The sequence below is a fragment of the Melozone crissalis genome, unplaced genomic scaffold (genome assembly GCF_028551555.1).
Source record: "Melozone crissalis strain CALT ecotype California unplaced genomic scaffold, PUWL_Pcris_2 ptg000005l_1, whole genome shotgun sequence".
NCBI lineage: Eukaryota > Metazoa > Chordata > Aves > Passeriformes > Passerellidae > Melozone > Melozone crissalis.
The window spans coordinates 38,503,201-38,530,000 of record NW_026535783.1 but is presented as its reverse complement, the minus strand read 5'-3'; the positions used below and the strand labels follow the sequence as shown (position 1 = coordinate 38,530,000).

Genomic DNA, 26,800 nt, shown 5'->3' with positions numbered 1-26,800 from the left:
AAAAACATTAATTAGCAGATAGGTTTCAGAGAGAAGTATTGCTTTGCTGGGATGCCCAGGCTTTACAGCATTTGTGTAAACTTGATCCTGCCCTATTGTGTATGTGCATTGTGGTGCAGGTTTTAGTTATACACTTGCTGATCTCATTACCAGTTTTCCTAGAGGAGCTCTTTCATTGCACAAAACAGACATTAGGAAAGTAGAATTAAGACTGCAGAGCTGATTGTAAAGCTGGTTTAAAAATGTTTGGCTGCTTGTCTCAGTTAAGGAAATAACTTCAAACATAAGGATTCAGGCATGTGAAATAATTGCCATTGTAAGCTCCTTAAGATTCTGATTTTGATTTATGTTACAAAATGTGAAGGGCCTGCTTACACCAGTCAATCACATTGAATACCAAAGACTTGGTGAATTAAAACTGGTGAAAAAATTTTAGCATCGAGGCTCTCAGACATAGAGAATTCAGAATTGTCAATTTGGTCTTACTTTTTATTTCTTTCTTTTATGGATAATTGTAGTGTATTGTTTATGAATGTAATATAGAATCTGGCTCATCAAAAATGTGGGTCTGTTTGTGTGCAGTGCAATTAAAATTGTTAAAAAAGTTACCTTTGTGGTCTGCAGACTGTGTACATTTGTCACTGACTTTCAGAAAACCTGTTCAGCCACAAGGTTCAGTGGGAGCAGAACAAAGATGATAATGTGAAACACAGGCTATATAAACTGATGCTTGCATTAGCCAGGAGGTGACAAAAATATATCTGGAAGCCAAACCTATCTACATTTAAGAAGTGCTGTTCTGTGTCAGAATTGAAAGTTCAAGTTAAAAATAAATCTTTGTTTAAAAATGCAAAAATATTAATCGGTTTTAAGAATACCTGTTTGTCTTTCTTTTTATCTGTATTCTTACAGGTTTTGTCTTGCTTCAGAGTAATTGTTTTACAGTTCCAGTGGTATCTAGTGGAAGATGTCTCTGCCTATGTCAGGGGGAGTGGAACTAGATGAACTTAAAGATCTCTTCCTCTTCCAGCCCACTCTATTCTGTGATTCTACTTCAAGTACTTCTCTGAATTTTTTCCCCTGATAACTGTTTGTCTTAGTGGTGGCACAACCTCTGTAGTTCAGTGTAGTAGAAATGGTTTTGGGCGTAATGTCAAAAGCAGCTGTCCATATTCCTTTTGTTTAAAGAATAGTTTTTAAATATAACTGAAATATTTAAAAAATAATAAATAGAATTCTAATCGTGATTTCTTGCCTGTATGGATAGGATTTTGACATAAAAATTGTCTTCCTTAGCCTCAGACAGGTGCATAACGCTCTGGTATTGAACACTGTGGTGTTATGGCTAAGATACTTAAATATGCAAATGTCAGGCAAATCAAAGTTATAGTCCCCATACTAAACTTGAATTGGTTTCTTTATGGTTATGTAGTTGTATGGTATGCTGTATTGCCAACTCCAAATGTTAAATCATGACAGTTACTGGAATATCATGAGATTGGCTGAAGATTAATAATGAGATAAACGTAAGTTTAGGGTTCATTTACTTCCATTCTCCTTTTAAGCTGCCCAACTGTTAATGTCTCGTGCTTCTTAGATTTCTCGCTTCTTTCTTCCATAGTTGGTTTGTTTTGCAAGTAAGGAGGAAAACATACCAAGATTCAGGGTAAAGCCAATGGAGCTGAGTATGAGATACAGCTGACAATTTTTTGTTGTAATTTCCTGCTCTCAGAAAATGTGTGAGATGTACTCTTCTAAAGAAAAATAGTACCAAACAGAAAATATAGAAAGAATCTTTCTGGAACTTCTTGTTAAGTTTTTTGTGTCGTAAGGTGGCAGAGATAGGGTGGTGACAGTTCTTCGTGTGTTAGAAGGAAGTGGAGAACATAGTTTTGAGTGGTGATCTTCTAAGTTGGCCTCTCTTTTGGTCTATTTAAATAGCTTCTCTGCAGAATCACACACAGACAGAGGTTTTTGACATTTGCTGCATGAGATTTTAATTCTTCAAAGAAGAAAAACTTTTCACTGTTAGTTTGGGATGTGAAACATTTGGCAGTAAGAACATGTGCTTTTCTTTTTTCTTGTGTTTGCTTAAAAAACCTTGGCAGAACACCTCACAATTGAGCAGAAGTAAAAGTTTGTCCCCTTCATGTTAAAAAGAATCTGCATAACACTAGGCCCTGCTGCTAGATTTTGTTTGGTATTGTATTACTTAAGTGTGTGCATGTTCTGTATGATTACAGATAGCGTTTAATTTTTTAAAATGCTGCTCTCTATCTAAAGTACAGGAAACCTCTTTTGTGTTGCTCTGTCTGCTTATGGATGTGGCTTGGCTGTTCAGAACCCGCTCTGACCCCGTTCATGCTTACCCCAGGAAGAAGTGATTGCCCTAGGAGTGAGTAGCCAGTGAAGGAGGAGCGCCACAGAGAGGGCAGGATGGATCTGCTGCTGAGACATCACCTGTGTTTCAATTACAGCTGCAGCCCATGGTGCACATACACTGCACCAAAAGGGTGCTTCGGAGAGCAAAGGGGATCTTAGCCCCTTGTCTTTTTTGACTTTGAACCCTTTACCAACAAGTCAGAACAAGGCCAATACATAATACATGCTTCTCTGCAAATGCTCAATAAAATATTGTGGTACGTATTGGCAGTGACAGTAAATGCTTTTGAAATTTAACACTGACCATTTTAATACCAGGAACAACAGCAAAAAGGTATAGCTTGGGTCTTTTGTGTCCTCAAGGCAATTGGTTTCCTCAGAACGCAGGAGTGCCCATGAGGTTACAGCAACAGACTCAGTTGTGGATGAGGGAGGACCTGCTGAACTGGCACAGTGGTGAGATCCTTGTAGAGGGTGGTTGAATGCTTGTTTGATGGTGCACAGACCTCAGACCTGGCAAAGTTAGGGTTACAGGATGTTACTGACAGTTGCTCCATGGCTGAAGCTCTCATTTACCGTGTTAATTTGACAGTATTACTTAAAATTATTCATAAGGCAAACTTGAGCAAGCTTTTAGCTGGGGGTTGCCACACTACAACAGGGGGTTAAGGAAGAGAAAGAAAAAGTGTAATCAAAATGCTTTCTCAAGTCTCTCTGCTTCTTGGCAGGAGAGGTGGATCTTCATTTTTGCACATTCCTTATAATGAGATAGACAATGGGAGTTCTAGATTGTAATATTTGGATATCTGATTAATCTCTCTTTCTCAGTAACTTATATGTGCTGGCAAACCAATTTCTCCTATATATCATGCCATTCAAATGTTACTTTTAAAAACCAGTGGGAAAATAGAGAAATCTTTGAGCAAAGTTTTTATCTTGGATAGCCACTTTTCTCCTTTTCTACCCTTTTATGGGGGTGAATAAGAAGTTCTCAGCCACACTTCATACCTGAAATGATTCTCGACTTCTTTTTGATGACACAGCGCTTTTTTCCAATTACACTTTCCTATTAATAAGTGCAAGGGAGACAAAATAACTAGTGCTGTATTTTCACCTGTCTGCCTTGAGAGGTCCTGTGTTGGGTTTGAAGTGGACTAGCCACCGTCTTGCCGCTTGACAGCCAAGAAGCCAGTGGCCACATGGACTCCATGCGGGTGTTTGAGACCAGCAGCTGAGCCAAACTGTGTCGTGGTTTTGGTTCAGAGGGCTGTGAGTCTCCACTGTGTTTTTATGGTGGCTGCAGGAGGAAAAAGTTCAGTACTCGTCCTTCGTGAAGTACTGTGGATCTGCAGAGAAAAGTCAGTGTTTCTGGTTTGTGCCCTAGATACCTGCTGATGCTTATCCAGGGGCTTGCTTGCCTCAGATCCAGGGAAGAGGGCATTTTTAATTCAAGGCCTGTAACAAATTACTGGCTGGGGTTTCTCCAACTGCAAGTTTGTGAGCGCTGCAGCCCTTTGCAACAGTCTTGTGACATTTCTGTCTCTCTGCTGAATGGTAGTGATATGTACGTGATGGGGCATGATTTAAGATTTAGTTACTTAACATCCATTATTAGATGAGAGATTCTAGAGAATCACTGAATATTGAATGAAAATGTGTTTGCTGTGGAAGGAAGAGGACTCCTTGCAAACCCATGTTCACTGTGTAACAAGGTCCAGTTATACCTTAGCTGTTTTGGAGTCTCCTTTGTCCTTATGCTCCAGAGGTTACCAGGAGATATAGCTCCACAGATACTTGAACTGTCCTCCTATCTGCTATTCTGTTAATTGTATTTGGAGATTGAAGTTGGAAATAGCAGAGTCAGGTCTTTGTGCTAACATTTGGAGAAGGAAAGAAAAGAGCATAAGACCAAACCAGGCCACAACACTTAAGCTTTTCCATTTGATGGAGAAGGCAAAGAAAAGGGAATGTTTGGAGGAAGCTGTTTAATTGGTTTTCTTCTCACATCGCCTACTTCCCTGCAGTGCCATACTTCACTCTGTATGAGCACCATCTACCTTAGTGCCCTCTTTGAAAGATGGCACTCCGCTGATGTGTAAAAGAGAGTCAGCTACAGCACCGCTAATGTTGGGTTTCTGTAATTTTGTAGAGCATGTGACTAGATACAAAGTAGGTGCCTCTTGAAATACACATCCACAATGTTGAGTAACACAAGGTTTGGAAAACTTTGGGCATAAAACATTCTCTGTATGCTTGTCTCAGTGTGATAACAAAGGATAGGTTGTCTATTCTTGTACTCAACTTGACCAGTAGACTTTTCTGTCCTGGTTGCAGAAGGCTGTTGCAGTCTGAACATGTTGCTTATTTACAGTTTTTATCAATACTTCCTAATTTCTGCTGGAAAGGTGTATGTTTTCTTTCTGTCTCTTCTTAAACAATATCTAAAACAACAGCAAAATCAAGTATTGATGAGGCTTTCCTGCTTATTTGCTGTATTAAATATCCTTGGCAACTTCATCCAAATGTCAAGGGACTTTTTATTTTATCAGAGTTATTTTTGTAGGTATTTATTCTTGAAAAGCAAATTGTGTATAAGCTCTTGGTTTAATTAATTCAAGAATGATACCCTGCTTCCTTTGCACCTCCCTGCTTTAAGTCTTTTCTAGAGGTGGAAAACAAAGCTAATAACGTGTCTTGAATACGAAGAACATAAATAGAATATTTTCCATTGGTATCTACAAGACAGTTAGTTTTCTTACCCCCACAAAGTTCCCTGGTTTATCTCTATAGACTAGTGACACCAAAAATGCCTCTTGTTTCAGTTGTTGGCAGCATAACAAAAAGTCTTACAACTGTGTGCCTGTGACATCCTAGAAATTTCTGGGGCATGGTTTCTTTCTGACATTTTTTCTAAAACCACAATCTATCAAGGATGAAAATTGTTCTTGTTCTTAGGTTTGATCATGCATTTAGAGATGGAAAGAGAAACAGCACCACAAGACTGTACAAGAAGAGGGCCCCCCCGAGCATACATGTGGTTGCTTTTTTCTTTCTGAGGTTGTAGGGTTCTGTTTGAGGATGAGTTTTCAAGCATGTATACAAGATGCTTCTAAAACTAATATTAGCAGCCTTGCTATTATACACCTAAAGAGCCTTCGTCCATAGAAAGACATGGGACTTTTCTTTGCAGATACAAGTGTCTAGGTTCTTTGCATTTGCAACATTTTTTTTCAGATATTCTTTCCGTCAAATGGACATAGAGGCCTTATGAATGTAGGAATTATCTTTTGTCCTTTGTTTAGTTGCTGTTAGCTCTATTTTTGTGCTTGGAACTCAGGTGTATATTTTGTCTGAAGCCTTGATTTTTAACATCTCTTTGTGTAGGTGAAAGAATCCTGGGGTAATCTTAGTTTACACATTTTGAAAGAACAATGCAGCTGTAAGTATGCACTGCATTAAGGGTCAAGAGGGTTTTTTTCAAGCCTGTGACAGACCTGGAGGGCCTGAAAATCTGTAGACAGAGGAAATGCCTCTCTGTATTAATGTAAAGCAAGGCAAAAAGCTCTCAGGTGGATGAGATGCAGCTGCCAGGATCTGGGGCTTGGAGGGAAGCTGGTGCAAGTTTCTAGACTATGCTGTCCAAGGATTCCCGTGAGACCTTGGATAAGCTACTTTGACTGCTCTCTGCGGCAAGATGGGAGCAATGATGTAGGCACTTTTGCACCACTGGGCTGCAGGACGAGAGCAGACAAGTGCTTGAGGTGTGTGGTGTGACTCAGCATGGTACCAAAGAAATCTGGCACATGTGGAGGGACTTCATAGGGGAATGTTGATGTTGCAGGAGTGGCTCAAATCTCTCATTGCCTGAAGTCACCAAAGTTGGTGCTGTTGGGGCACATTGCCTTGGCTTAGTAGTTTCAGAATCACTTTTCAGAGTGGTACATAATGTTTGTATCAAAGTAGAAGCATAGTATGAATTTTTCTTAAACAAGCTGCAGAAGGCAGGACTCTTGATTCATCTCAGTTCAGATGGTTTTTTTTTTTTTTGTCTACTAGCAAGACCCATGTTTCTTCTGTCCCAGAAAAATGACTGATATACCCAGCAGAAAACACTCTGGTTTGTGTGAGATTCCTAATGGTCCACTAAAGCTGAAAGAGGAGAGGTGCAGTTTGTGCTATCCCCCCCCTGGAAAGACTCTGGCCAGCTGGATGATTTCTACTGGGTTACAGTCCCTGCCCAAAACCTATTTATGTGGTTTACCCTGTGGTGTTTTTTTATGTACATTGGTTCTAAGCAGGGACTGGAAAAGAGACTTTCCTTCCCCAAGGGAAGAATTGGGCATATTTCCACTTTTCACAGAAACCTATTAGACAGGGAAAGAGAACTAAAGAAAGAATATAAGTAATGTGTAAATTGGTCCAACTAAGATCTTTAACCTCTATGCTATGACACAGAAGTCTGTCTGATCTCCGCTCCTTTTTTTTAATGTGTTGCTGCTGTATTTTATGTCTGAATAAAGTGCTAGCAGAGATTCTCAGCTGTCTGGGGAACATGGCTGCAGAAGGACTGAGTTACAGGGACCAGGTTTTTGCAAGACTGAGTTGTGAGCTGTGTGACAAAGAACTCGATAATTTTTAAGCCAAAGACTCAGCAGAGTAGCTTCAGTACTGAAGATGGAAACTCGTGTATGCTTTTGATGACTTCATCACTGTGTCATTCCTGAGTGGGGAGATTAGGGGCTGAAGACTGTAGTTTGGGATTTTTCTGGTATATGCTCTGTTTTTTTTAGGATGCAAAGCTACATTTACATAGCTGTAAGTAAGGGTAGAAGCCCCCATGTGCTAAGGTATTCTAGAAAATCCTCTTGAGTATCTGTCTCTTGCTAACATTCTGCAGAATTACATGTCTAGTCTGTTAAGATATTTTTAAAAATCCCATTACATATCTTCTGGAGACTTCACCTGTGGCTTTCACTGCTTCAGATCTCTGTCTCTGGGAAGTGGAAGTAATATTGTTTCCTGAAGCATTGCCCTTACCACAGGGGATTGTTTGGAGAGCAGAGCGTTAAGAAACAGGAGGTGAGATGCTATTGCATGGGAGTCACTCAGAAGTGGCTGTGTCTATCCAATAGGGTGGTATGCTTGGGGCAGAGTGCTCTTTCCCAAACAGTTTTGTCCTCCTTTTGTTTCTCATGTGAATTCTGCTATCTTCTGTTCCAGCTGCAATTAACAGGTTCGAGTAATGTACCTTTCAGTGGCAGTGCAGTCAGTGCTTTCCCTGTGGTAGTCCATCTTCTCAGCCTCTGTTCTCCATTTGGACAATGGGGTAATACTGCTTTTTTACCAGGGTGGGATTTTTTTGGGGAAAACCAAAATTTCTTACTTTGTGGTAGTATTCATGTGACCTGTGTGCATGTGCAACCTTTACAATGCATGTGTAGCTATGCATGAGTGGTTGCAACACAGTGGGATTTTGGTTCTCTGGTACAAGCAATTACATTGTAAAGTTAGGGATAATAGGGAGTTTGATACACTTTTCCGTGCTGGCTAGTTCTATGTGGAACTATGCAGAATTAGTCTGAGGCATGATCTTGGTGTAGCTCTCGAATAGATGGTTTCCCAATCTCTTTTTAAGCATGATTGTATTTTTACCTGCCCACTACACAATGAATTCCTCAAGGCTTTTTCTTGATTTATTTATTGCAGAGGTTGAAGGAGGGAAGGTGATGACAATGAGAGATGTCAAAAGATTAGGCAAACCAGCTTCATATTCAGTAGGGAGGATCACAGCTTTGACTGAATCATCACTCCTCACTATATAAATACCCTACGCAAGAGAAGCTGTAAATGTAATTTGAGCAAAAATGCAAGTTGAACTTCTGAAAAGAAGTACTAGTCTAAGGACTCTCTTCAATACAATATAAAAGAAAGGTTTGATATCTGGTTCTCTCTGCAACACTGCTCTGCTTTTCCACTTTGGTGGAGCAGTGGAATTTAGGTGGTAAAGCAGGTCACTTTCTGTATTTAAACATCAGTTTGCTTCTACCTGTTGTGGTTACCCTCCTTCAGAAGGGAGTCAACTTTGGATGCAGAACAGCTATGAATTTAATAAAACTATAAAATCTCTCAGTGTACAGTCTAGGTTAGTCAGTAGAGCTGGAGATTTACAACCATAACACAGGTTCTGCAGTGGATATTGAGAGTGATTTTGTGTTGCTTTAGACTGCAGAAAAATGGCATCTATTTTGAATACTTTGTTTGCAGGTACAGAGTTAAAGTGGTGTTTGGTGCATGTGGGTGGTATTTAAGAGTATTAATGAAGTACATGCATGTGTGCTTGAACAGACTTGCTCAGGTCCTAATAACTGAGAAGTTGGCAAGTTTTGACTGTGCTGAGTATTTATCCAGCTCCTTGGGTTATTCTGTAGCTAGTTTAAAGCAATTTCGGTTTTATGTTCAGGAGCAGAAGTTATACTTGTGATGGTAAAAGTAATTGTATCCCTTGTTGGTGACATAAAAAAGTACATGTTTTCTCACGTCTCTTTCCCTTGCTTTCACCCACACTTGCTGTGTTATAGTAGTGGAAATGGACTTATTTCAATATATAATTCAGTAATTTTAAACTGATTTAACTTTATATTGAAGTATACCATTTTCCAGCTTATTCTCACATCTTCACTGAAGCTCACACAAAGGAAGCACAGTCTGAGCTATCTGCTTGTCATCAAACCTATTTTTCATCCTACTCCTCCCAGCATTTTCTGCTTCTTTTGTGAAAAACAGATAATGATTTTACACAAGCAGGTTTGCAAACCATTGGTAGGTAGTTCAGTAATTTTAAGTTTCCTTTCTTGTATATTTCTGGCAAATTTCTAATGCAAACAGAATAGCACATCTAAGTCTCTAATTGTCATGGGAAGCTGCTATTACAAAAAGGAATAATTATCATAGTTTGTGCAAAACAGATTTTCATAAACCAGAATATATCCAACCTCTGTGTATTTTTGTGGGTAAAATGTTAGGATTTGAATGAGTATTTTTCATGTAAATGCTCACCTGAAACCTTTTTGATTAAAAGAGTGGCAAGATTACAGACCTAGCAAGCTAAATGTGAAATTAACAAGTCCAGAGTCTCGCATTTTGGTAAACCATAGAATTATTCCATGTCAAAAAGCCAGAAATCCATTAAATCCACAGCAGACAGGGCATGCAAATGTAGTTTTGCTGTCTCTCATTCTGTCTGCTATGACTGAAAAAAAATACATTGTTTTGTGAGTGTGGGTTTTTCTTAACACTTTTGACCACAGTATTTAATTTCTTCATTTGACCTGTACTGACTTGGTATGTCTGCCCCTAATTTGCACTAGCTTATATTTATTTATTGTTTGAATTCAATGTGAGTTGGATATTGGTGGCTTGATTTACCAGATGTCTAACAGGTGCTCTAAAGGCTAGTTGAAACCTCAGGCTAAGCCAGTCATGATACTAACCCGAGAGGTGAAAAGATTAGGATATGATTGATACCAATGTGACTTGGTGGCAGTGTAGTGGAGGAGGTGAACTAGGTGCCTTATCTTGCCCAGAGAACTACTGGTATCTGTAATAAAATGAGCAGCTTGACAGAAATGCTGTTGCATGGTCCCTTAATTGTGCTTTTGTTTCCTGACTCAAAGGAGTGCTCAGAAAAATCTCACCTTTGAGATTTTGCGTGTCTAGGGCTGAAGTCTTCTGTGCACTTTGAGGGCAGAAGACGGCAGTGGTAATGTGAGGGGTGATCCTGCATTTGGGTCAACCCTATGGTAGACTGGTCCTGGGATGGTGCGTATATTTGAAAAAATGTAATTGTTTCATTTGGAAGTGGGCTCTGCTTCTGTGTGGATAAATTTGTTGCTTAGCTTATCACATGCCCACAAAAATGTTACCAATAGAAGGATGGTGCAAGGAGGAGTAACTGGATTAAGGGCTACTTTTATGGATTAAGGCATCTTCTCTGCCTAGGTGCATCATAATTGGTGAGTGTGTAATCCATGTTTCTGGCCCAGACATATTTGTCGTAGAGGATCATGGGTGTGAAACTGGTACAACTTTGTGAAGGAATATTCTTCTGACTAATGACTCTATTAATATGAACATGTTTAAGGAGAACTGCTTTAATCACATGGTTAATCTGTTTAGAGAGTTATTTACCCCCTATATTTCATGTGTTTACTATGTTCTAGATGCTCTTGTTAGTTTATAGGTGTAGTATCATGCAAAGCACATTTAACAAATGATGTGTCCTGAGTATTTGTCTGGAATTACTATTTTGTCTTGGAATTAGTTCATAGTAGCTCTCCACAAAGAGTGATCCTACAGAAGTTATACACTGGAAAACATTGAATGAAATCTGCATTTCCTAACCAGATAGTTCTTGATCTATTCCTCCTCTGTTCTGCTTTTTATGGCATTGCCTTAAACTTTGCTTTTCTACAAGAAGTTATTTTATGTTGAAATCCATTTTAGATGAAGAGTGTGTGAAAACTTCAATAATGCTGACGTAATTTAAAGATAAATGCCATTAGGTGTTGCTTGACTCAGATTCTGTCCGTTCTGGTAGGAGTTTTACTGGGGAAATGCCATTCAAATGAATTGAACACCAAGATGTACTTAGTGTATCCAGCTGCCTTGGACAAGCGAATTTTTGTGAACATATTAAGCATGCATGTCTTACAAATGTCTTAGCATTTGCTTTGCAAATATGTTTTCTTAGGAAGGCTGAAAAGAGAATTGTAAACTACCTGATTATTTTAGAGGTATTTCCCTAGTGAAACTACCATTTGTTAGGTATTCACATGTTAAGGGCTTAAAAGACTTATTCTTTCATTATCCTTCACTTAGGAGGAAAAATTGCAAGAAATTGTAATTGCAGAAATGCTGAAATTAGAATAGTTATTTTCAGCAGAGGTAGTTATGATGAACGATGATTGAAATTTTGAGCAATAACAATTCATATCAATATTTTCTTCTTGATAGAAGAAAATATGTGGAACTACAGTCTTTTTGGAACTATGGTCTTTTTTTTTGTTGTTCCTCTTCAGAAAGCTGTATTCTGTTGTATCAGGAATCCCCTCCTGTTGAGCTGGTTGCAGCAAGTCTTTTACTTTAAAAATGCAAATAGCAATCAGTATCGTCTGAGTGTGGGATGATACTGAAATGTGTCAAGTGTGGAATGTCCAGTCTTTGCTTGTTGGCTGTTCTGCTCAGCTCCCTAGCTCCATGGCACCATCCCTTGTATCCTTAGGGCAGCATGCTCTAGAGAAAGAGAATTGGTATCCTCACTGGCTGTGTCATCCATGGTGTAAGCTCCTAAGGACAAGCAGCTGTGACCTACAGGAAGTTTTTAGCTTGTACTTCTGTAGGTGTGTGGCATTGCCATCTCAAGCATGAGGAAATCATGAGCCAATGCCTGAAGCTGAAACTTGCACTTAAATCTGGAGTAAAAGGAAATGTGTCCTACGTATACATTCATGGTATTTTAGTAAACTTCCACTTGTAGTGTGTTGATTTAACAAACAAAAAACTCTTTAGATCAGAAAGGGAGATAGGTGTCTTAAATGTATTCTGCTTCCCAGATGAACACTATTCCAGCAACTGAGATTTGATAGAGTATGAATCATTTATTTATCTTGAGAAAGAATTAGCAGGTATCATACTTCAGTTGGTTTAAAATGTGAGAGACTAACACATTATTTGAGTTTCTGTCTTTATAAGGATTCCAAATCAAAACTTGAAAATACAATTGCCACAGAATCCACTGCACTGATTTTTCATCTCTTTAAGAGATGTTAAAATTGTGCTGTTCTGTATTGGCTTAAAAGGGGCAATATTTTTGTCTATTGTTTCAAATACTAAAATCTGTTGTGTTAATCTGAAGAAATTGCATCTGAGTATTGCTCATTTTCGTGGTAATGGCTATGAGTTAAAATTTTGTTTGCTTTAAATAAAAACCTTCTATCTTTTCATTTTTGAGCTAATTGACTGCTGTTTCTGATGTATTGAGAAATTGCTGGGTGGGAACAAGAAATGAATAATTGAAGGTAATACACAGCAAAGTTTCCAAGCACTCAGAATTCTTGTAAACGGAATTAATAAATCCACCAAATAGATTAGTGTTTATTCTTAGTATTTTCTTTTCTGGAAGCAAACACAATCAAGGTGTGACTATCAATGAATCAGACAAACTATGGGCTCCACCTTTCCTAGCCTGTAGGGCTGAAGTAGGCAAAGGAAACCAAAGGTGGAAGAGAAACAGTAGTCTTGTTCCTGATGTAGAAGGACTGTTTCCTGGCTTCCAGATGAGTTTGGAAGAAAATAAACTTGAGTTCAGCAGTCACATTGTATTTCTTTTTTTTATGAGTGACTTCTGATTGCCACTTTTATCAGTTTATTGATTGATTTTATGTAGTTTATTAAAACCTGTAAGACCACAATACTTGCTGGAGAAACTTAATTTTCTTTCCTTGCAGGCTGTTGGATGTTGCCACTGGTGGCAGTGTTTTCTGCATGTATCAGGACTGTAAAGTATAAGTTTTTTAGGTGTAACTGGGTATCTGTCACAGTCTTAACAGTTCTCAACTCTGGTAGCATGTTGGTATCTAAGTGATCAACATTTGAAGCATGCTGCTCCAGAGTAAGCAGTGTAGCCATAATACAGAGAGTGGATGCAAGATAACAGGTACCTGTAGCTACTTATGAGTCTTCCTCTATATGTATTTGCAGACAAAAGTGAATTTCTGACAAGGGTCAGAAGGGGACATTGACAGTTTCATTTTGTAGTGGGGAAAATTATTGCAGTGTTTATGGTAACATTATTTTTTAAAAATCAGAACCCTCTTTTGTGAGCACAATATATGTAAATTTTAACAGCGTGGTTTCTTTTAGATTAAAATGCTAGATATTTTCACCTTTTCAATGAAATCTTACTCCCTTAGTATTTTTCCAGAGCAGTTAAGGCCACCACCTCAAGTTAAACACAGACCTATGGAGAACAGGTTTTTGCTCTCTCAATCTTTTCTTGTCTTTGTTTAACTTTTCATGATGTAGCATTAAAACTACTAATCTGTAGTATTCCTTTCTGACTGGTTTTCCTGTCACCCCTGTGAAACAAAATGTAAAAAATCGTGTGATGTAAATAAATACATAGGAGACTTTTCTTCCCCTAACTAAATTAGAACTAGAGTCTAAAACCAATATATGCATATAGCTGCCAGGACAGGCTCAGACTGGCTTGTGCCGTTTCCAGCAGGTGCAGAACTGTGGTCAGACTCTTTGGCAGAGAGTGTGGGGGCAGAAATTGAGTAATAAAAGATTGTGCCTGTGCTATTGTCTTTCAGCAGTTACGGGAAAGATTAAAATGGGAAATTCTGAACTAATTGCAGCTAGGGAACAGATGCAAAATACTGAACTTCAAGCTGAAGCTGCCTTAGTCTGGTGCCATAGGTCTGTAAGTTGAAAATTTTTTTTTCTCTGTATTTTATTTAACTGTTTAAAAATTGGTAGAGAGTGGTGGAAAGTTCTCATCCCTATGTAATGAGGACATACTTCACAAAAAAAGTATTGCTGTGAAATGCTGAGGATTGCTTGTAGGTGAAGCACAGTACCTTAAAGAGGACTTCAGAGCTCTACTGACGGGAACAGCATTTACTGCGGCAGTGTCCTTTCACTCATTTCTGTCTGATTTTTCAGCAAGTGTTTCCTGCTGCCTTTGAGGAAGGGAAATTGAAGCCAGTCTTTGCCATTTCAAGTTCCACTTGCAGCCTTTTATTGGATGCTCTGCAGGTACATATATCAGGGCAGGGCAGGATGCAGCTTCATGGCTGCCTGAGAAACTGAAGAACTTTGGTATTGTCCAGGCTGTGCATTTCTGTTCCCTGCTTGCTGATGTATGTTGATTTTAACAAAATACCATCAACTTCATCACGCAACAGGCCTCATGCATGTTTATATGTCACCCTAGTTGACTTGCTTTTCATTGTCTTAATCATGAATGATTCAGGATGTATCCTTTTGTGCTCAGTTCAGCTCCGTGTGATTCTTGAGACATTAAATAATAGCTGTGTCTTATCAATTCACACAGAGCAGTATGTACATTAGAAAACTGATTTTGAGAAGTCTTCCACTCCAGTTTATTGCTTATGCTGCTGTTTGTACTATTTTTTTGCAAAATAGACAAATAAATTTACTTTAAAAACACTGAATTAACTTGCAAAGAGAAAGTTACATCACTTTATGAGATTTGATGAGATGTAAAAAAGTTGGTAGGAAAGTGAGGTGGAGAATGGTACTTGTAGTTATTTGGCAGTCTGGTGGTGGTGGTTGCTTGTATGTGCATTGCTAAAATTGTTTTTCCTAAACATCAGCAATTTGACTTGGTGAAGAAGATATTTTTTATTTAGTGTCCTTCTTACCACAGAAGGTAAGAAGGTCTTTTCCCTCCACTTGCTTTAACTACAAGAGTAGGCTCTTTGTATCTTGGTTTCTAAACACCATTCCTTTAGGGCTGAAAAGAAATTTTATATTCAAGGCTGGTAGTATTTCCTCCAGTTCTGTAGAACTGGAGTAAGCATTTCCAGACAAAAGTCTGTGATTAAAACAAAACACATTCTTCTTTATGAATGAAGAGTTAATTTTCTGTGAAATACTAAGATTAGCTTTTTTGCTTGCTTTATTCAGAATCATGATATGTTTCATACAGTGTAATAATGTTTTTTTGTTCTCACTAATTTGTGAAATACTTGTTTAGGGTGTGTGCATGTGTTCTTGGTAAGCACTTAATAAACTAGATTGATCTTTTTGGCAAAGGCTGCATTGTGTAGAACAAATTAAACCTGAAATAACAGTTGTTGCAGATTATTTTTCTGAAAGCGTAATTGCATATATTCTTCTTCCTACTGGCTGCTGAAATGGGTTTCCCAATAATGCTTTATTATTCTGGTTTATTTCACCAATACATATATAGTAGTTTTGTTTCCATTCCACTGACAAACCTAGAGCCTCCAGTGGTAATTCTTTACCAGCAATTTTTTATAATTGTAATAACCATGGAACTTTGTGAAATATAGTGGAAATATTTTCCCAAAGTTTATGTGCTATAAATAAAATCCCAGTTTTCTTTTTTTGCACAGGATCATTTATGTTTTTTTTTTCTTCCCAGGAAAAAGGGAGTGCAAATAGATATTTTTGAGCAACAAATTTATTCTGAACTCTCTATCTATTACAACATTTTTGAATACTTTAATAACTGGAGTTTATATGACTCTTGCTTCTTTTTTAATCTCCATCAGTGCTAAGAATTGGGACATATGCTAAAATGCTAATTAACGCATGTGAACATATTTAACTGAGTGCTTATGCCCTATTTTAGCTGTGTGTGGCAAGGGTAAATTGACTTAAACCATTATGTTGCCATCCTGAAAGGGATTTAGGATTCTAATGGTCCATCACATGCTCCTCTTTTCCTGCAGCTGATAGCTGTGGAGCCATGGTTGTGCTCCAAGGACCAGCTTTACTGGGTGACCTCAAGTGGCCTGAGGTATAGTCTCATCTACAGACTTATCTTTGAACATTTTTCAGAACGCTTTATAGGCACTTCTGAACTTAAGGTGTCAGGTTTTTGGGTGTATTTAGGAAATAAAGTGCCATTCAACTTTCAGGTCAAAAAGATTTCACTGTCTGAATCAGAAACTTAAGCTTTTGCTCTTGTGTTGAATCCCTGCAACAATGCTGAAGGGATTGTTAACTGATATGGGTCTTCATAATTTTACTGGGATCAGATTCTGGCACAGTGATTTATTATCATATCTTCATATGCAGAAAAAAAGGAAAAAAGTTAACATTGTAGTTAATAAATACTTAATCTTTCTCTTTTTAAAATGATACCACGTAAGTGTCGATGAAAAGAGACCAAAATTTTTAAAGCAGTGTCTTGTAGGTGTCTCCCAAAGGATGCAAACAATAGAGGCTTGCATTACATAAGCAAAAAGGCGATTTGAGCACAAGTCTTTCCTTTCTGCCTTTCCTTCATCTTTTCTGGTTCCATGCTGGTGTGTTTTTATGCAAAACCAAGCATCTTTTGTGTTCAGGGAAAGGAGTAATAGAAGTGTCGGTGTTTGTTAACAGATTTGACAAACTGTGGCAGCAAAAGCTATCTTTTTTATATGTTGGCATGAGCAGTCACCCTTTTATTGAGCCATTAATGCTATTTCAGAGCGTCACGCTGTATCCACAGGCAATAATTTAGCAGTTGTTTATCAGGAGCTTTCATAAAGCTTTGAATGGTATTATAACATTCAGTAACACTAACAACAGCATTTCAGAAAATGTGCCAGTTTACATGGGATATCCGTGAATATAGTTGTTTGGGAATGCATGACCCACATAACCTATAAATGTAATTGGAATTTACAGTGCTGGCATAGGCTGATGGATAGCAGATTAGAGCCCTGATTAACCATGTGATTCACAGGCTGGGAATATATTGTCCTAAGAAAGATTCATTAGATGCAATCAGAATTTCAAGTGGTCAAATGAAATTCAAGTATGCTGTTTGCTTTCCTTCCCCCTAACCTCATCCACCCCCCTTGTGTTTTTCTTTTTAGGTTGCCCTTGTACTCATTTATTTATTTATTTTATTTCCAGAGCTGGAAAATACTACTTTGATGAATCTGTTCCTCACCCTAAAGCTGTCTGTCTGTTATTCATCAGAAAGCAGGTCGCAGTTCAGTGAGCAGAAGAAAAGATTTTAATAGAAGCTGTGCCAAGGGCTGTAATGCATCATTTTAGGGCCCTAATTACATTACAATGACAAATATCAATGGTGACAATAGCAATAACCTACATCCTTTAATGGCTATGCTGGAAAAGGAGTTTGGGCACTGTGCCATCAGATTAGACTTGGTTTCAAAACATAGGCCATTAGAAGTGTGTGTGTCCACAGCGTTGCTGGCTGATAACTGAAGCCCAGTGGAAGGGCCTGTAAATAAATGAAGCCTCTCTAAAGCCTGGTCCGATGGGACAAAAGAGGTAAAATTAGATGACTCTGGAAGTAGCCATGTTTCTGAGGCAACTTTGACTTTCTGTGTGAGGAATTGGACGCCTGGTTTTATGAAATCATACTTTCTCCTTCTCCTGGCAGTTAGACTGATCATGAAAAACCTATTGACCTGATGCCTAACAGAAAAAAGAAATCCTGTAGTGTTGTTCAAATGCAGGGTTGTAAAAATGTGTGTGAGTAGAAATGCGAATTTGTGCGTTACCTTGTGTCGGAGTTTGTACCTTAGGCAAAGAAGAATGAGTTTCCAGGCTTCCTCCAGGGGTACTAAGAATAGGTCTACTGAGACGCTAATCTATGTCATCAGTACCTACACCTTCAAGCTTCAGGGCAGCATCTCAAGAATCCCATCCAACTAGCTTCTGGCAGCTAACTCCTTTCTCCTGTATGTTTTGTGGAAGACAATCAAGCCTCTTGCTGGCATTATCTCCTGCTGTTAATTGTCGAAACAGTTGAAGTATTGAGACAGAGTGTACTTCATATTTACCACATGAAAATGCCTGGTGTGATACTTTTACTGGTACAGAGTGTGTACCTTCCTATCATTTGTGCATGTACACAGTGTTTTCCTTTATGCCTTCAGAGTGCATGTGGTCTCCAAAGGTAGGCAGTCCGTGTCTCAGTCGTGCTGTGTCTCTTCAGTCTGCTGCTGCTCAGCTGGCCTGTTTCCTTGCTGCCTGAGTTTGGAGGATGATAACTGTATACACAACCATAAAAGCAACTGGGGATGCTTTTTGTTAGGGAAAGTGAAGACTGTTTTAATAAGGAAAAAATGCAAACACTTCGGCATAGCAAGGGTTTTTGACTTTGTTGTGATTGGCCTAGCAGAGAAATGCTGCTGAGGAATGTTTTGACATCACTTGAACCTGTTTTAGCTATTTTTCTTCTCCACAGGATGAGTTGGGTGCTGTCTCCATCAGCTCACTTCCCTGCATACAGCATGCAAGGACTCGTTCTGCACTCCAGTGGGATTGATATAAAGACATTTATTGCTGTTGTGTAACTGTACATATTCAGCCACCTGTTTTCAGTTACTTACAGCTTTTTAGAAAACTCTTTTTAGTTGAACATTTCCCAGGTTTGGAATCTGCCAGAGGTGAATTTTTCTATAAATATTGAGCAAATGTATTTCAGGCCACATTGGCCAGAAGAGCAGTAGAAGGGAGACATATATCTGTTGGGGAGAGGGGAGAAAAGTGATCAAAAGAAAAACATAATAACTGAAATAACTTGAAGTATCTGTGGTTGAGTACCTTACTTGAGAAGAAATGCCTCAAAGTAAATTGAATACAATTATTTTTGTTGACTAAGCTATATTCTAGCTGAACGGTAATTTACGGGTTTGATGGGGAAGCCAGTGAAGTTTTACAGCCTGTGTTACCCAGGAGGTCAAATAAGACAATGGTAACAGTCCCTTCTGGCCTTAAAATCTATGAATCTACAAGCTTTTTAAAATTAGATGCTGAGCTCGTGCATGGCTCTTCAGCTGGTTTTGTTCTTGGTTCCTTAGCAGTGCAGTAAAGCTCTCTAGCTGATGTAGCTGTGGTAGAAAAGGGGTTTTCCAAAGGCTACCCATGGGGAGCTGTGCAGGGCCAGGTGTTTTAAAGATGGGAGGAGTTGTTTTGCAGCAGAAGAAAGCATGGTGTGCCTTTTATTTTTTTTTTTTTTTTTTTTTTTTAAGAAGGCACATGTCTATGTTAAATGGCAGGTCAGAGTGGCTTCAGCTTACCCCAAGACAGAGGAACTGGGGAATTTTCTGCTCATGTGGAAAAGCCTTGAAGAATAGAATGTGTAGTTTTCTCACTGGCTTTAGGGCACTCAGGAGATTTCTCAAAAAAAACCCCAAAAAACAAAAAACAGTGTGGCTGGAACCCAAAATTTGGAAATGACTAAGAACCACTAAGCACAGGTACTTTACAGCTGTGCCTTATATTACAGTCTACATTTCCTTAATCAAATCAAATTTCCTTAATCAAATCTCATGTTCAAGTAATGGTGTATTGGATAGTGTAGCCTTTCTGGCTGAAGCTTAGGTGCACACAACTTGTGACTCCCTGTGCTGCTCTGTGTAACAAGCAGTTATAAATCTCCTTGTCAACTAGTGTAGTGAATGCTGTCTATTTAAAAGAATATTTAAGCTTTGCCTTGTGGGATATCTGATATTATAGATGTATTTGAAATTTGTGGATAATTTATATTTTTGCTGAACAGAACATATTATAAAGTATCCTATAAGGTACCTATGCTGCTGAATAAATAGAAAAGATGTATTAAACAAATACGAAAAAAAATCATTAAAATGCGTAAATTTAATGATATGAGGACTTGCATAAACAGTGAAAACCAGTGAGGAGATACAAGGACAGTTTAAGATAGAAATTGCTATATAAATAGTGTATGGGAATCTAGGTGGATTTCAGAGAAAGGGAGAAGTGTATTCCAAAATAGTATGTATTAAGTCATGTGTATCACACAGTATGCACAAGGGGGCAGAGTTAGTTTCACATGTGCTCTTAACTCTTGCAAACCACATCTGCTGGTTACATAGCTTTTTAACTGTAATATTCCTTGAACCCAGATTTATTTTATTTGAACTTCTGCCTTTTTAGTGCTGCTTGTGAGCCTTTCTGATCTACAGATTCCTTTCCAAGTGTTTGCTATTTAAAAGACAGCATAGCAAAAAGGCTGGAAGGTTTGCCTTTAGAAGAAGGAATGCTAAATTGCATGTTAGTATGTCTTTATCCCATAATTCGTGACTTTGCAAGAGGAAAGTCTGATCGTAAAATGAGGAGCTGATCCTGGTTAGAATTTACTGTAAGAAAATTATGATTTATAGTAGGAAAGTCTGTGTGGCTTTGAATATTCTGCTTCTGGAGCTGTAATTCTTGTATTATTTAAACAGATCTCCTCTGTCTCTATTGAGATTTTCAGATTAAATACAGAGAATTGATCTCTGATATGAAAATAAAACCATGTGTATTATTAATTTGTGGTTACAGTTGCCACATGAAAGTAGCTACTACTAACCAGGAGAATAGATAACAGCAGAAGTGTGTTACAAGGCTGCAGTATTCCTTCCTGAAATATATGGTAGAATGATTATCAGTAACATTGTATATTGCAATGCTAATGTTCTCATGATATGCACTGTTTCAAGTAAACGGTGAATTTGTTCCCTTTGCTTACAATGGCATTGCTCTTATTTGAAGTGATCCTTCCTTTTGCGTCATAAGAGAGAGTTCAGTTTGATACAAAGAATTTTGTTTATCTTTTTTGTTACATCTCCTGAAGATTCTGTTCTTTAAATTCCTGTGATTATGTAATCAAAATTAACTACAGTTTGTATCAGTTCGCAATAGTGGTTTTAAGGAAAATATTTTAGCCAGAAATTACTAGCTTCCTAAGTACATTTGGATCCCTGTGCAAACACTTTTGTTATTTTGAGAACATCTCTTGGCCAGAGTATGGCCAGAGTTGAAAGAAAACAAATTTCTCTTTAGTGTTCTTAGGTGACAGTCGCATTTGAGAATTTATGTAATTGAACTTCTTTTTTCTTGTGACTTACAGGCAGAAATTGTCAAGAGGCTGAATGCTATATGTGCACAAGTCATTCCCTTCCTGTCCCAAGAGGTAGGTAGTCATTTGTACTGCTTCTGATCTAAACGATTGCATCATTGTATCTATTACAGATGTGGGGCTTTGTGTTGAGACTGTTTCCTTATGGATCTCTTGGCACTTGTAGATGACTTTCCATTGTGCTGTTATCACTTTATCATCATTATCTTCAAGCCTATTGCAATATCATTTAAATATATTTATGAAATGGAATGTGTTGTAGTGTCAAAGCAGAATTTTAGTTAAAATATTTTTCTTCAACATACAATGTAGTTTCTCTTGCAGTTATGATTTTGTGGGTCTGAAATCAAAGACAGCTTGCAAAAATGCTAGAAAGGCATAATTTGTGCTCCATCTTTGGCAGTGAACATTAAAGTTCGGCAGAAACTTCTGTTTTGGTACATGAATAGTGATGTTCAACACAGCAGGCATAGAAACACAGTTTTTATCCTGGCTCTTTGCTCTCTGTATCCCTGATTACTTCCTACCTTAAATCCTTTTATGTTTTTGTGTATTTGGGGAATATAAACAGAAAATTGAAACTCACTGTGAGCTAATTTCTCTAACCATTAATTTTCTCCAAATTATGATTTGCTAGTATTATTGTGAGTGCATTGTAGATAATTTAAAAGGCGCTGGGATTTAGGGAGTAGATGGGAGCTAATGAGGAAACTTCCAAGCAACTGGCGTGCGTGAAGTAAATAGGAAGTGTGGTTCATGAAAGGAAACCTTTGGTGCAAATTGGCCTCCCTTGTCCACCCCTCTGAAGGAAGGGGACTGGACACTGGGATCTGTTGGTGCAGGTTTGTGTGCATCAATTTAGCGCACAGTGTCATTTTAATACAATATGTAGTTGCAAAGACAAAATTGGAGGGTGTATTTTTATGTGTTGCATCTGTAAAACGTCATGCCTGAGAACACGATGTGACTTCCTCCTGGCTTTTCAGTTGTTACATAAAATGCCAGTGCTTTTCGAGGGAGCTGCTCAGCTGGCTGCCAATGTGAGGCTGTGTGGTCCATGTTGCTGTTCAGCTAATGAGCTTTGTGCATGCCACACGTGTGTGTATCTGTGTGCATTTGAAACAAGAATTATGCCATCAAAACTAGAACCTGACAGAGTTTGTGAGTGCCACTGTACTCTCTGCTTATGAAGATGGATTTGTGGAAACTAAATAATGCGTAATGTTCTTGCTCCATTGCTGGAGGACCAGAATTCAAGTCCTTCACAGATCTAAAACAAGTAGCTGTTTTGTACTTTGACTGCTTCAGAGTCTCTATAGGGTGCAGTTACACATTTTTATTTGCTGTTCAGAGATAGCATGCCATATATAGACAGCAGGGAAGGATTGAGAGGGGGAGCTTAAAAAAAAAGCTTTTCATGTGTCTTGACAGTGCAACTGCCAGTGACTTTTTATAATGGGTTTAGGAACATATTGATGATTTTTTGACCTCTTCAAGTAAGAATACATATTTAAATCAGTATATGTTGGCATACACTGATGTGTCAAAATGGAACTGAGCTTCAGGTTTGAGTATAGTAATAGTCTTGGTTTCCCTCTAATTTGTATCCTTAAAAAGTTAATGTCTTAATGGAAGTCTCTTTATTTCATCATCCAGATTAATAGAGAATTGAATTGCAGCATGCTTTTGCTGTTTATGCATTTTACATGCAGTCTAATTGTGGAATAGTGGCTGAAAAATGTGATCAGCCTTCTTTATATTGTGCCTGAGGGAAAAATGAACAAAATACAGTGGTTGCATGCACTGATGGCAACATTATTGCCTCATAATAGCACCAGGTTAACTTGTCTTATTGCTTGTTAACTTTGTAAGGAATCAATGGCTTGTGATAACTCACTTAGAAGTAAGAAATTGTGGGCAAAATCACATAGAGAACTTGTGAAAAGGATGCATTTATAATACATGACCCTACTGTGTACTACTGTCTGCTTTGTTTCTGGGGGCAGTCCAGTATAGTATTCAGTAAATTTTCCAGGCCTCAGGCAGTTTTATTGTGCTGTACATCATCTAAGCATATATTTAAAACAAAGTTTCTAACCTGCCTAAACACACAGTCAACTGATACCTTGTTTTTACATTTATTCCAGTTTAGGCAGACTGTAAAAAACAGCACCAAGAAATACAAGCTTCCCATTTTTGTAGGAAAGAGTGATTCTGTGGTCAAAAATGTGATATGGACCTCAGGGGCAATGTGTATTCAATTTCTGCTGTGGTTTTGAGCTTCCTGTGCTGCAACAGTCATTTTCCACCTCTGTGTGATACGGTGAGATACCAGTGTGATCAAAGTAGTTCCTATTGCATAAAATGAAAGGGGTGCCTGCCTGGGTGTAGGTTGTGGTCATTCAGTTAATTTAGTTTAATCTGCTGCAGTTGGTAGATAGTTCAGTGTTCCCATGCTTGAATGATCTAGCCAGTACAGTGCAATTAATTTTATGTCTATAGCCATAGACAGTGCCTCTGCTAATTGACACTTCTCAACTGAATTTACCAGCTTCAGCAGAGTATGACACTTTCACAACCTGTGGCTTTCAAGCTGGGGCTAGTTCCTGTCTGCTCAACGTGGTGTTTGTGGCTGGCTGCAACCTTTGGCTGTTATTGTGGGCTAAGCACTGAATGACCTCCAGTGTTGGATAGTGGCATTTCTTCAGTGTGTCTGGAGATACATATCACAGTCACCTTCTTTTGAGTAAATACTGTCTGTGTTTATATTCATGAAACACATATAAACTGGCTGATGTACAGCAAATGCTGTAGTTGTGGCAACTTGGAGCTCAGCACTACCTGCAAAAGCTGCTTGAGAAGCAAGTACTGGTCCCTGTCAATTTACATGCCTCAATGTAAACATTTTGGAAGGCTGAAGGAGGCTGTAATAAACTTTTTTGGGAGGTTCACTTTCCAACTGCCAGTGAGCTAGCTAATAACTAGCTAGATGGATTGTTTTTTAACAGGTATCTTCCCTGTGCACACTAAGGTCGTTAGATGTACCTTCTAGTGTAATAAAATGCAAAGCACTGGCATGCAAACATGTAAACATCAAGAGGAAATTCTGCTTGGAGTCTTCTCTTTTCAAACTTTTTGATATCAGTTGATGGTTTTTCTTTAAAGAGGTTGATGTGGACCATAATATGCTTGCTCTTCTTTGTACATACTTCCCCTAGAGGTGTTTCTAAAGTCCAGTAAATTTGAATGAGGAGTATGAGATCCACTATGTAGAAGCAGAGCGGGATTTCTTGCATACTGATCGAGAGGAAATAGCTTTTGGTCTGAGATGTGAGGTTGAGAAGACAGAATTATTTGCCTCCATCTCAAACTTGCCCCAGACTAGAGCTAAACAGTAAATGCAAGGAAACTGAGAAATCTGTAATTCTTCTGCCAAGGAATGCATCTCATTAGCAATTTATGCATATATTGCTAATAATGCTCTCACATTTTTGTGAAGTAGTTATTATATCTTGTCTGGGTTATGGTGCTTGGATTCAGTAACCCAACTTGTCCCTTGTAGCCTTTACAGTGTGTGCTGTACTCCATGGTAAATGTGTATTTGCTTTCCAGTTCTCACTAGCATTTTTGGCATGGCCTTGTCTCATTATGCTGTCTCTAGATAGGGTTTCCAAGAAGGGCAGTGCTGCAGTTCTTAAGCAAGACCTGTACTACCTCTAAACATATCATAAACAACAAAATAATACAAGTAAGGAATAGCAGAGGCTGCTTGCTTCTTCAAAGCAAATTTTTCAGTGAGTTTTGCTTTGGATGTTGGTGGCAACCCTGAAGACAGGCTGTAATTAGGGGTTTTTAACACCAGTGTAATTGTGTCCGTGCCTGGGGAAATTTTGGCTGCTCACTTGCTGTCAGCACAGCTCCGCCTGTCACTGGGAGTTGTGGAGAGCTCTGACATGGTATGAAAAGCCTGGGAATTTTCCACCGTGTTGCAGTGCCCGTGCATAAGCCAGGGCTAGGTGACAAGTGCGTGGTGAGACACTGTGATGGTGAAAAAGCCTAGGTTCTTCTTGTGGTCTCTGTAGTTGTTGCTACACGCTGTGAGACTTAAATGAAGTGATTTTCCAAAACAAGGCAAGTACAGGCACACTGCTCACTATAGAACACAAAAAGGGGAGAAGAAATGAGAAAAAGTGAGAAAGAAGAAACAGTACTAGTCTGCATGACAGGTGGGGCAGGGTATCGAGCTCATTGCTCTGGCATGTTAAATGCAGTGCAAAGTGCTGTTTTCCCACAGCTGAAAAAACCCAGATCTGTCATTTGCGTGTGTGCACAGATGAAGGCTAGCATTAAATGTGTGTGAAAGTTGCAACCCTGTGTCTATATTTGGTTGGGAAAAAAGTAACCCTTTTTTGGTTTTGCTGTTTTTACTTGGCTGTAAATCGCTACATGATCACTTGGTGGACAGGCGGATGTGTATGGCTTGGTTTTAACATAATGCTGCTTGTTGCTGGCGCGCTGGCTCAGGAGGGTGTTCAGGCACAGGTAGTAGGTGTTGGGACCATCCATCCTTGGGTACCAATTCAGGCTGGGCCAGCCAGCTGCCATCCTGCTCAGTGAGTCCCTAGGCTCCCTGCCCCCTCCCAAAACATTGGGTTTGGGTTGCAGTGGGTCCCTGGACCCAGCTGGGCTCTTTTGGTGTAGAGATGCCCACCTGTTTCTGGAGCCATGGCTGGTAACATAGAGCTCCCAGCCCACCCCAGTTTCAGAAAGGCTGTGAGCAGACAGCTCTTCAAAACCCTGCATGGGTTTTCCTGTACCCTTTTTCACTCAAGTGTGTGGGTTTTGTCTGTAACTTGAAGTAGTGCCAGGGTCACTCAACCCTGGGTGCTTTTGGGAGCTGAGGAAGTGCCTCCTCTGTTGCTGCAATGAGCTGGAAGTGATGGAAAGGCTAATTACAGACCATCTATTTTGAGTCTTTTGCATACAAAGCCACTGAAGATGAAATCAATGTTAAAGCAGCTAGCAATAGGAGAATTTTAATAGTCTCTACTGTACCTAATTTAGGTTCAGTGTTACTAGGCCCTCGGGTTTTCTCCTCTCTGTGAGGTCTTGATCCCAAGCCTATTAGAATCAATGAAAGATGGATTGTGTGACTGCTCTGGCAGAAATCTGAAAGTGGGGTTTTGGTAGTCCATCCCTTCACCTTTTCTTCCTCTGGCCTAAGAATGAAATAATATTTTTTCCAAATTCTTCTGAGAGCTATTCTTTATGTATTTGCTGTAAGGGAACAGAATATACTCTTAACTTTTGTAGAGTTGACTTATTTTCTAAATCCTGGATGCAAATTGAAGTAAGTTCTACAATAATTTTGATAGGTTTAGGCCAGCTTTTGTAGATGCCTTAGACATTTTTTCTTCTCCTGGGAGAAGGATTTAAGTAAATTGATGTTGGAATAGAACACTCACATATACAAGAGCTTTCTTTGCCTCAGTGCAAAAAGCATTGCCTGTGGAAGGACAGAGGAGATGACAGTAAATTTCTCAGTAAATGTTTTTATTTTAAAAAGTAAATATTTTAAAACCTCTGCTTTGTTCTTTTGGGTTTTTTTTTTCAATGAAATAATGAAAAATTCTGTGGTGTGAATGATTTCTACCAGAAAATAGTGGTGTAATTTATATAATCATCTGTTGACATATAGAGTCGTGGGTCACTAGGCTTGCAGCTATATAATTCATATAAGCTGTACCTATCCTT

At 38.7% G+C, this 26,800-nt stretch overlaps 1 protein-coding gene across 4 annotated transcripts in view; it reads left to right on the top strand.

The window, feature by feature from the left end:
- Positions 1-26,800, top strand: part of LOC128942045 (transducin-like enhancer protein 4) — a 97,642-nt gene that overhangs the window by 9,811 nt on the left and 61,031 nt on the right. For all 4 annotated transcript variants that reach the window (XM_054284262.1, XM_054284243.1, XM_054284254.1 and 1 more), the window contains exon 5: positions 21,038-21,100. In XM_054284262.1, coding sequence (XP_054140237.1) covers positions 21,038-21,100 — 63 coding nt within the window. The remainder of the gene's footprint in view (positions 1-21,037; positions 21,101-26,800) is intronic.